The sequence below is a fragment of the Mobula hypostoma genome, chromosome 6 (genome assembly GCF_963921235.1).
Source record: "Mobula hypostoma chromosome 6, sMobHyp1.1, whole genome shotgun sequence".
Taxonomy (NCBI): Eukaryota; Metazoa; Chordata; class Chondrichthyes; order Myliobatiformes; family Myliobatidae; genus Mobula; species Mobula hypostoma.
Genome location: NC_086102.1, coordinates 83,731,597 through 83,743,080, shown reverse-complemented (window position 1 = coordinate 83,743,080; position 11,484 = coordinate 83,731,597). Strand labels below are relative to the sequence as shown.

The 11,484-nt window shown below is 43.8% G+C and overlaps 1 protein-coding gene across 1 annotated transcript in view; it reads left to right on the top strand.

Annotated features, from left to right (window-relative positions):
- The first annotated feature begins 6,903 nt into the window (after positions 1-6,903).
- The window catches only part of wdfy2 (WD repeat and FYVE domain containing 2), a 79,788-nt gene continuing 75,207 nt past the window's right edge, over positions 6,904-11,484 (top strand). The window contains exon 1 of the mRNA XM_063051098.1: positions 6,904-7,065. Coding sequence (XP_062907168.1) covers positions 6,929-7,065 — 137 coding nt within the window. The 5' untranslated portion in view covers positions 6,904-6,928. The remainder of the gene's footprint in view (positions 7,066-11,484) is intronic.

The window sequence follows — 11,484 nt, the reverse complement described above, 5'->3', positions numbered from 1 at the left end:
ATTTAAATTTACTATGCTTTGGATGCCTGTGTAGTAGTTGTATTGTATAGTATTCTCATTTTCTTATTTTCTTTCTTTTATTTTATACTCTGTTCTTGGTTGGTGCAACTGCAACAAAACCAAATTTCCCTCGGATCAATAAAGTATGACTATGACTATGACTATGGCTATGACTATTTTCTCTCTCTCTCTCTGGCAAAGAAGAGATCCACCCACCAGGTGCACCTTGCTCAGCCGTCTTGTCCTGATAAGAAAGCAGCCTTCCGCCTTGTATGCAGCAACCTCCAGGGCAAGTTTAGAGAGATTCAGAATGTGTGGTGGACCAACCTCGCAAAGAGAGCTCAGCTTTACGCAGACACCGGTGACTACAGAGGGTTTTATGAAGCCCTGAGAGCAGAGTACGGCTCTTCGCACCAGGTCCAGAGTCCCTTGCGCAGTGCAGACGGTCAGGCACTCCTCACAGACAAGGCGTCCATCCTGAACCCGTGGTTGGAACATTTCCAGACGCTCTTCAGCGCCAACAGCATGATTCAAGACTCAGCAATTCATCGCATCCCACAACAGCCAGAGAAAGCAGAACTGGACAAGATTCCAACCCTAGAAGAGACAGTCAAGACCATAGGGCAGCTGAAAAGTGGCAAGGCAGTGGGAGTTGATGGAATCCCACCTGAGATTTGGAAGCATGGGGGCCCAGTGTTACACACCAAACTCCATGAGTTCTTTGTCTGCTGCTGGGAACAAGGTAAACTACCACAGGACCTCCGTGATGCAGTCATCATCGCCCTGTGTAAGAACAAGCGAGGAAAGTCCTACTGCTCCAACTACCAGGGGATAACTCTTCTCTCTATCACAGGAAAAATCCTCGCAGGAGTACTCCTGAACAGATTGGTGCCCATCATTGCAGAAGAACACCTCCCAGAGAGCCAGTGTAGCTTTAGAGCCAACAGGAGCACCACCAACATGGTATTTGTTCTCAGGCAGCTCCAAGAGAAATGTAGGGAACAGAACAAGGGATTGTACGTGACGTTTATCGACCTTACCAAAGTGTTCGACACTGTGAGCAGGGAAGGTCTGTGGCAAATCATGGAATGACTGGCATGCCCCACAAAGTTCCTCAGCATGGTCACCCAGCTACACGAAGATCAGCATGGCCAAGTCAGACACAACAACGACCTCTCAGAACCATTCCCAATAGGCAACAGAGTAAAGCAAGGCTGCATCCTCGCGCCGACTCACTTCACCATCTTCTTCAGCATAGTGCTTGAAAGGGCTACAGAAGACCTTGACGACAAGGACGGTGTTTACATCCGATACCGCACCGATGGCAGCCTCTTCAACCTGAGGCGACTACAGTCCCATACCAAGACATTGGAGCAACTCATCTGAGAGCTACTCTTCGCAGACAGTGCTGCCCTTGTTGCCTACACAGAGACAGCCCTGCAGCGTATAACATCCTGCTTCGCAGAGCCTGCCAAGCTCTTCAGACTGGAAGTCAGCTTGAAGAAGGCAGAAGTTCTCCATCAGCCCGCACCTCAGGAAGAATACCACCCTCCCTGCATCACCATCGGTGAGGTAGAGCTGAAGACAGTCCACCAGTTCAGCTACCTGGGATGCACCACCTCGTCAGATGCCAAGATCGACAAAGAGATTGGCAACAGACTGGCAAAGGCAAACAGTGCATTCTGCAGGCTGTACAAAAGAGTCTGGAGCAACAAACATTTGAAGAAAGGCACAAAGATCAGCGTGTACAGAGCCGTTGTACTGACCACCCTCCTGTACGGCTCCGAGTCATGGGTCACCTACCGTCACCACCCACGACTCCTTGAGCGTTTCCACCAGCGCTGCCTCCGCACCATCCTCAACATCCACTGGAGTGACTTCGTCACCAACATCGAAGTCCTCGAACAGGCAGAGGTCACCAGCGTCGAGGCCATGCTGTTGAAGACGCAGCTGCGCTGGGCAGGGCACGTCTCCAGGATGGAGGATCATCGCCTGCCCAAGATTGTGCTGTATGGCGAACTCTCCACTGGTCACCGTGAAAGAGGGGCACCGAAGAAGAGTTACAAGGACTCTCTGAAGAAACCCCTTGGTGCCTGTCACATTACCATAGCCAGTGGTCTAATCTAGCCTCTGATCGCGAGGCCTGGCGACGCACCATTCACCAGTCTGTCTCATCCTTCGAAAACGCACGCAGAGCTGGCATTGAGGACAAAAGGAGAAGGAGGAAGAACTTTGACACAGCAGCACCAAACCCAGAGCAGAATTTCCCTTGCAGCTGCTGTGGCCGGGCCTGACTGTCCCGTATTGGCCTCGTCAGCCACCAGCAAGCCTGCAGCAGATGTGGGCAGCCTCCTTCCTAAATCTTCATTCGTGAAGCCAAGCCATGATGATATATATATACATACGCATGTGTACACGTGTGTGTGTGTGTGTGTGTGTGTGTGTGTGTGTGTGTGTGTATATATATGCAACACACACAAAATGCTGGAGGGACTCAGACTCAGCAGGCCAGGCAGCATCTATGAAAAAGAATACAGTCGACGTTTTGGGCCAAGACTCTTTGGCGGGACTAGAGAGGAAAAGCTGAGGAGTAGATTTTAAAGGTTGTGGGGGGGGGGGAGGTGAGAGAGAAAGACAAAAGTGAAAGGTAAAAACTGAAGGGGGAGGGATGAAAGAGATGAAATAAAGAACTGGGAAGTTGATTGGTGAAAGAAATACAGGGCTGGAGAAGGGGGAGTCTGACAGAAGAGGACAGAAAACCATGGACGAAAGAAAAGGGGGGCAGAGCACCAGAGTGAGGCAATGGACAGGCAAGGACATAAGATGAGAGAGGGAAAAGAGGACGAGGAATGGTGAAGGGGGAGGGTGGCAATTACCAGAAGTTTGGGAAATCGATATTCATGCCTTCAGGTTGCAGTCTATCCAGATGGAATATAAGGTGTTGTTCCTCCAACCTGAGAGTGGCCTCATCATGACAGTGGAGGAGGCCAAGGATAGACCTATTGGTATGGGAATGGGAAGTGGAATTAAATAGGGTGGCCACTGCGAGATCCAGCTTTTTCTGGAGGATGGAGCATCGTTGTCAGGCGAAACGGTCCCCCAATCCACATCAGGTCTCACCAATATACAGGAGGCCACACTGGGAACACCGGAACGTGTTCGACCCCAACAGACTCACAGGTGAAGAGTCACTTCACCTAGAAGGACTGTTTGGGGTCCTGAATGGTGGTGAGGTAGGAGATGTAGGGGCAGGGGTAGCACTTGTTCTGCTTGCAAGGATAAGTGCCAGCAGGGAGATCAGTGGGGAAGGACGAATGGACAAAGGAGTTGCATAGGGAGCGATCCCTGCGAAAAGCAGAAAGTGAAGGGGGTTGGAGATGAAAGATGTGCTTGGTGTTGGGATCCCACTGGAGACGGCAGAAGTTACGGAGAATTATGTGCTGGATGTGGAGGCTTGTGGGGTGGTAGGTGAGGACCAGAGGAATCCTGTCCCTGGCAGGAGGATGGGGTGAGAGCAGACAGGCATGAAATGGATGAGATGTGGTTGAGGGCAGCGTTGATGATGGAGGAAGGGAAGCCCCTTTCGTTGAAGAAGGAACACAACTTCCACTGACATCAACAGTGGCCCAGTTCGATCAGTAGGCGAACAGGAAAATGTCCAATGTAGCTGGAAGCCGGGACTTTATATGATCAATTACCAGCCACTCAAAGCACTTCATGATTGTTGAAGTCAGTGCCACTGGGCAGTAATCATTTAGGCCAGTTAACGTTGCTCTCTTGGGCACCGGAATGGTGATGGCTGCCTGGAAGCCCGCAGGAACAGTAGACTGTTGTAAAGAGATGGTAAAGATGTCTGTTAAGACATCTGTTAGTTGGACCGCACAATGCCTCAGCACTTGGCCAGGTTCGCGGTCTGGCCTCACAGCTTTGCATGGGTTTACCCTGGCTTCGGAGGAGAGGGGGGCTTGCCTCAATGTCACATCATTCATTGCATTAAATTGTGCACAGAAGGCACTCAGCCTGTCAGGAAGGGAGATGTCATTGTTGACCTGCAGGGTGGACTTGTAATCTGTTATGGTTTGTATACCCTGCCACATGTGCCACATGTCCCTAGTTGCTAAAAATCTGAAATAATTTGGGAAATGCTCAGCAAGTAATCTAATCTAATCTAAATCAACAAGCATCTGTGGAGGAGAGAAAATTGGAGTAAGCATTGCCTCTTCAACGAAACTACTGTAGAGATGGTCGACAGCTTCAGGTTCAGAAACAGAATCAGAGGTAGGTTTTATTGTCACCGACATACAGTAAGTTGTGAAATTTGTTGTTTCTACCAGTTACCTCACTGATGTGGTGAGCAAGAAAGTGCTGCAGTGTATTTACTTTGTTCAGCACCTGAAAAGATTTAGCATGTCATTGAGGACTCTCTCAAAGATCTACAGATGAGCTATAGAAAGTACAGTAGTCTGATAATATTGTTGAGGATGCCTGCCATCCTGGCCATTCCCTTTCTTTCTTCTCCTTTCTGGGAGAAGATATAGGAGTTTAAGATCACAGATTTAAGAACAGCTTCTTCCCCACTTCTTTCAAACGTCGGAAGTAATCGTTTCTTTCACATTCCCTTCCTGGTGGTGTTGCCGTAGTACTACTAACTCAATGCCTCTTGGTTGTCACTTCAGGATTTCATTTTGCATTACCTCAAGTGAGATCACGGGGAATGTATGTCATCATCTTTGCTCTCTTCGGGGATCAAGGATGTTTGGCTTACCACTGAACATACAAACAAACTTTGCAAAAGTGCTGGTTGAATGTATCCTGACTGGTTGTATCACAGTCTGGTATGGCAATTTGAATGTGTAGGAATGTAAGAAGCTGTCGAGAGTAGTGGACTTCGCTCAGAACATCACAAGCACATACTTCGCACCATTGGTAGTATCTGCAGGATGCATTGCCTCAAGACAACATGCATCATTAAAGATCTCCACTCTTTGCCATTTTCTTGCGACTACCATCGGACAGGAGGCACAGAAGTGAATACTACCAGGTTCAAGAACAACTTCTTCGCTTCAACCATTCAGTTTTTGGAAAAACCATTAAAACCCTAATTACAACAGCTTAGCAAATCTATCACCACGTTGCTCTAAAATGGGCATTCTTCTGTTCTTGTAAAATTATATTCAAGTTATGTTTAATGTATGCTTTTCTTGTGAATACTGCTTATATGATGCTGCTGCAACAAAGTTTTTCAGTGCGCATGTGCATTCATGTACTTGGGCATACGACAATAAATTCGACTGTAACTTTGACTGCACTACAATCTTTGGACCATTTTAATATTTGTGCACATTGCTGTACTTATATGTTTATTTTTACTTGTATACAGTTTACTTTATGAGCTTCATGTATGCAGGGAATTTTGCTGCAGCCTGGTAAATAAGACATATTAAACAAACTAAATTATTGCAGGTAACTGATCAGTTCTGACACAACTTCGTTTTCTGGTTTTCCCTAAGCGCAGTGGGAGTTGTAATATGTGCAGTTGGCAGATGAAACACTGTTCTTTTGGCTTTATGTCAAAGGCCAAAGATAGAGGCAGCAGATTGGGTGTGGGTTAGAAAATTAATGTGAGTTGTTCTGCAAGCAATCACCCAATCTGCATTTGGTTTCCGCAAGGTAGATGTGATTGCATAGTAACACTGATATCAATTCAGTCAACCTGAAGTACGGGTGAACTGTTGCATCAAAACCCTTCATGGTAGGAAGGGAAAATATCAAAAGCAGGTATTGTACAATAAGGGGTGTGGATGTGGCAGAGAATCATGAAGGGAACAGTCACCACATAATGTGAAGTGGGGAGCAACGGGAAGACATGCTTGTTTCTGGAATCACAGTGGAGCTGTTATATGATGATATGTTAATTATGAAAGTGTGGCATGTAAAGTGAGGAAAAAGGGAGACCCTATCTTTGCGGTCTTGGTGGTCAAATGGTCAAATTCTGGAAATAATTTGGATGTGATTAAGATTCCCACCAGTGCTGGGAAATCAATTGTTAAGTATAAAGGAAAACAAATCAGAAATACTGTTGCGGAGGAAATTATTATTAAAACGAATACATAATAGAGCTGGAGAAATGGGAAGCAGAAGTTTCCATTATTGCCATGGGGCTCCTCACAGAGTGTGAAGATGGGTATCAGTAATTTCATTGTCCTTTACACTTGTGTACGGGAAATTACATTAACAAATTTGAATTCGAGGAAAAAAATTGCAGGAATAACGGGAAAACAGGGATTGGAGATTAGATTAATGAGATTGCTCCCCTGGAACCTGATAGGTCAAACAGCCTCTTTTGATATTATTATGAGACTAAAACCTCAAGTCTGATATTTCGATTGCCCCTGGATATCTCCACTTATCTAGGTTGGGAAAATAAGTTAGATCTTACAAGTAGTCTATCCCTTGGTATTCAGCAATGCATTTCATTTGCTGTTTGGGCTACGGGGGGTATAGTACAGAGAACATACCACAACACGCCTCACAGCTCCAGAGTGCTTGTGCTGGTAGTTAACTCTCGACAGCAACTTAATCCTTTGTGTAGTGTGACCGAAAATTTTACAGGGACACAGGGAAATAATGAGGGGCATTGAACTAATGGGAATCGTTCCCCCGAATGCCTGTATGGGTGAAATGGCGACTTTCTGTGTCAGTGTAGGTGGCATATTTAAATCACAAAAAAAAGTCTTTATTTCTAAATAGAAGATAAAATAGGGTCCGTAGATTGACTGGATTCTGAGTTTAACAGACTGTGATTCCTCTATTTCTAGGGGAAACATTACTACGTTGGACTCGCCGGATTGATTTTTGTGCTGAACTGCGCCGCCGACTCTTGAGTCTGCGCAGTGGGGACTGTCGGAGGGCGGTGAGTAGCATCACCATGGCGGCGGAGTACAAGTCGAAGGCGCTAACCCGCAGGCCTGTGCTGCTCAGCAAGATCGAGGGCTCTCAGGATGTAGTGAACATGGCAGCCATCATCCCCAAGGAAGATGGGGTTATCAGCGTCAGTGAGGACAGGTTGGTGGTAGGGCTAGTGGGAAGAGGGGGAGCGGCATTGGGAGTCAGTGGTGAGTGGGACTGGGGCTGTGAGGGAGCTGGATAGTGGGGAGAGGTAAAGAGGGAGAGCGCGGCAGGCGGGGGTGGAGGGGCAAATCTGAATTGGTTAGTTACAGCGGGATATGGGGGACTAAGGCCTGAAGTTTGGGGGACTAACCTGTAAATAGAGAGCTGGAGAGTAGGGGCAATAATGGGGGAGGTTGTGATATGCGATGTTAGTGGCTGTGTGCAGGCAACTGTATTATGGGAATGATTCGGAATAGTCGTGATGATGTGGAGTCAGGGGTGCCAAAGATCCCAGTTTGATGGAACTGGTTGAAAACAAGAATTGAATTACAGTATTGGGGAGGACTGTTGACGAGCATTTGTCACTGGAGGAATGGGACACAGGAGTGTTGAGGCGAGAGAGGACAGGATACTTAGTAGAGAAAGGAGGATTGTTGACAGAGTAATGTACAAAACACTGAAAGAACCCAGCGGGTCAGGCAGTAACTATGGAGGGAAATGGGCAGTTGACGTTTTGGGTGAACACCCTTCATCTGGACCGAAGGAGTTCAGATAACCAGCAAGAGCTGGCATTTGATGGATGGATCCAGCTTGGGGCGCAGGGAGGTTACAGTTGGGGAGAGCAGGAATAGTGCCAGGAACTGGAGGACAACTTCTGTACATGGTGCTGGGAGTACTATGAGGATGTATTTTGTGGTGGTTGATAAAAACTGTAGAGAGTGTGATGGGTAGGAAGTTTGTTCTCTTCATATCTTTGCAAGCTGAGGGTTGAAGGCAAAGTTAGGAAATGTATTTCAGTGCATCAAAGTGGAATTGGACAAGGGAAGGTTGAAATAAATATAAGAGTAGGTGAAGGATTGAAGAGGCTGTTCAAAATGGAACTGAATAAATAGGAGGGAGGAAATAAAAACTGACTTCCTGAACTATTACATTTAACTGAATGTGAATGTATGTGGAATTGTGTAAGCAAGTGATAGGAAATGAAACTCTAATGATAAAGCGTTTTCAACAGAAACCGAAAGGTTGCCTTGTCTTCTGCTTCAGTTTACTGTACTTTGAGTTTTCAGAAAAAGGTTAGTTAATAGAAATACACATAAAAGTTGCTGGTGAACGCAGCAGGCCAGGCAGCATCTCCAGGAAGAGGTGCAGTCGACGTTTCAGGCCGAGACCCTTCGTCAGGACCTGACCTGCTGCCTGGCCTGCTGCGTTCACCAGCAACTTTTATGTGTGCTGCTTGAATTTCCAGCATCTGCAGAATTCCTGTTGTTTGAGTTAATAGAAATACTTTGATTTGTTGACCCCAAATGACCTTATTACATATAAAGCATTAATTAAGTAAAATGTTGACTAGATTATGTACTTGCTGTTAAAACAAAATCACGTGTTTTTCCTAAAGGATTGTGCTCTCTGTCTGCTTTAGAAAATATAGCATTTTAAAAATTACAAATTAAATGATGTTCTAAATCTGCTGTATATGATGCCTGATTCCCAATCCCACTGCATACTGGATTCAAGCGACTGTCCGCTGTCTTCCACGTGGCAATACGGCACCTTGCCTCCAGCAATCCTCCTCTGCAGGAGTGGAGTTCAAAGGCAGGAGGAATGGGGAACTTGACCTCATCAGCTCTTCACCAAAACAAAATCATCTCAACCTCACTCACAGATTGCAGCATATGGGCAAAGCTTGCATACAAAATGGCTATCCTGCAGAGGCTGAGGTCCAGATTATTGTTGGCCAGATACTGCATTCTTTACTTGAAGGTCAGAAGTTTATTTATGTTTTCTTCATCAGTTTATTAAAATACATCATTTAAAAAAATGGGGCATATTTGAGTATCTTTCCAGCTGTTTGTAGTATTCCTCTCTGTTACCTAAGTCGAAGTGGTCTGGGATTCTTCAGGAGTTGAATTAAGTGCTTCCTGAATCATCAGACTGACCTCTTGTACAAAGGGTCCTGGTTGTTGTGCCATGATGGGATTGGCCAAATTGAACATCCTCTTGCTGAGTCTGATTTTTGGTTGTTTGACCTTTGTGTTTTTGGCAACAATTTTGTCAACACACTGCTTTGTCAGCCTTGTCTGGATCTTGTTAATGCATTGCTGCTGCTTGAAAGAATGTTGGAAATACTGTGTAATGTAATATAATAAGGAGTTGTTTTCCTGCACTTCAAAAAAAAGCCAATGACAATCATTATTTAAACATGGGAAGAGGAATCAGCCCTTTGAACTGGGTTTGTTAATTACGTACATCATGGTTGAATATAGGGAAAAGAAGGTAACTGCAAATGTTTTGAATTCAACAGAACTTTGTCCTGTTTCAGAGGGAAAGTCTGATGGCCAAAATCTATGTGAGAGCAGCAGAAGATGTTTGTTTTAAAGGGGGAAAAAAAGCAGATATAAAACCAGTTTATAGTTTTAAGTTCAGGAAAAGAAAGGAGGTCTTGTACAAGTAGAGGTAAAGAACAATATAAAGTGGATAGGAAAACTTTTTTTTTGAAAAACATAAAACAAAGAAATTGGGCTGCATTTGTCCGCTTGAGATTACTCTGTGATTCATTAAGCTGAAAGCTGATCCAGTCTTGGCCTGAATACCATTTTTCTCATGTCCTTTAATTCCCTTGAAATTTAAATGCCTGTTGGTAATTCTCTTGAATATATTCAGTAACTTTGTCACCTCAGTTACCTGAGTAGCAAATTCCAAAGAGCTGCAGATCTCTGAGAGAAGTTCCTTCTCATTTCCATCTGAAATGGGTGACCTCTAATTCTATAACTCTGTCCCCTTTTTTTTAGTTAACTTCACTTAGAAAGCATTCTTTGTTTCCACTCTAATAATTTGTCAGTTTCAGTAAAATCACTTCTTATTCTTTGAAATTCTGAGCATAAGCCCAACATGTTCAGTCTTTGTATGTCCCTTTGTTTATCCCAGGAATCAATCTACTGAAAGTTCTATGCTACCTTCAATATGTGTACATCCTTCCTTAAATATGAAGATGAAATTTCCAGCTGTGAAGACCAACAGCATACTTCGTGTACCTGCATACAATAACTTTGTGTTGGATGTACCTCCCCTCCCTCCCCCATATTTCCTTGTGTTGCAACATTATATATTCTCAAGTTAAATCAGTTGTTCATTCTTCCTTCTAATATTGGTAACTAAATGTTTTTCTACATTACAATTTTTCAAATTTTTGTCCTGCTAAAACTTAAAAAACCAGGTTTTGGAAAGGAATGAGGAAAATCAGCTTGAAGAGCTGTTCAAAATTAACAAAATATAGTTACAATCATGTTACATGATTAAGATAGGAAACAAGTATGGAGTTGGGAGCTTGCTAAAATTAACATAACCAAAATATTTTTGTAGAAATTAATGGTACTAAAGGACCTGGTAACAAATGGTTTCTGACCCAAGATTATGTAGAATATGCAGCAGATGCACTTACTATAATTTCCCCAACCTCTCCTTTCTAAGAATGTCTTTTCTAGAGTAGAAAATTGCAAATAACTTCCATATTTCAGAAAGGTGTGAGAGGGAAGAAGATTTTTGGCAAAGTCTATCACCTAAGTGTTGGCTCAAGTTAAATCGGTGCAACTGGAGGTAAATTATTAACCCGGCTAGGAAATTGTCCAAGAGGCAGGGGATGAGATGGGTTCTCAGATTGGCAGTAAATAATTTATGGTGCTTTGTAAAAAAAAAATTAATGTTGAGATCGTTGCTGTTTGCTATTTTTGGTTTATGACTGATTAGTGGGATATATATCATGTCCATGACACAAGAATTGTTGCTGCCACAAGCAGAATAGATGATGTTAAATTACAAATATTGTCTTGAGTGAAAGAAAAACTTAGTTTCAATGTAGAAAAGTGTGTGTTGTCCACATGGGTATCTGCTATTAAAATGGCAGAGTGAAAAATTGGCAAGGAGCTCAAAATTACAGGTCGAAGGAAATCCTGGAAATATCACGGACTGGAAGAGAAAATAATCAAAATGACTTTCAGCCTTTATTGACAGCATCAGTATATAAGGTGTAGAAGATGTGATGCAGCTACACAGAGCCCTGGTTATACCACACTTGAATATCAAGAGCAGTTCTGGGCAACCTGCAAAAAATAACGTTATTGACTTTGGTCCAATGTAGATATACATGAGCGTACAGTGAAAGATTATTCAATTGCGGGTTATGGTATCTATTAAGTAAGTTGTTCTTTGGTTGAAGGTTTTGAGATTTTAAGGGAAACAAACTTGATTAGCTAGTTCACAAGCTTGGCCTGATTGTGAACTGATGAAAAGAAAGCTGTAAATAATAGACGCCTGTAACATTTTTCTACAAATGACAATTGATGCATGGTCAATTTTGTCTTAAACTTTTGTATTTTT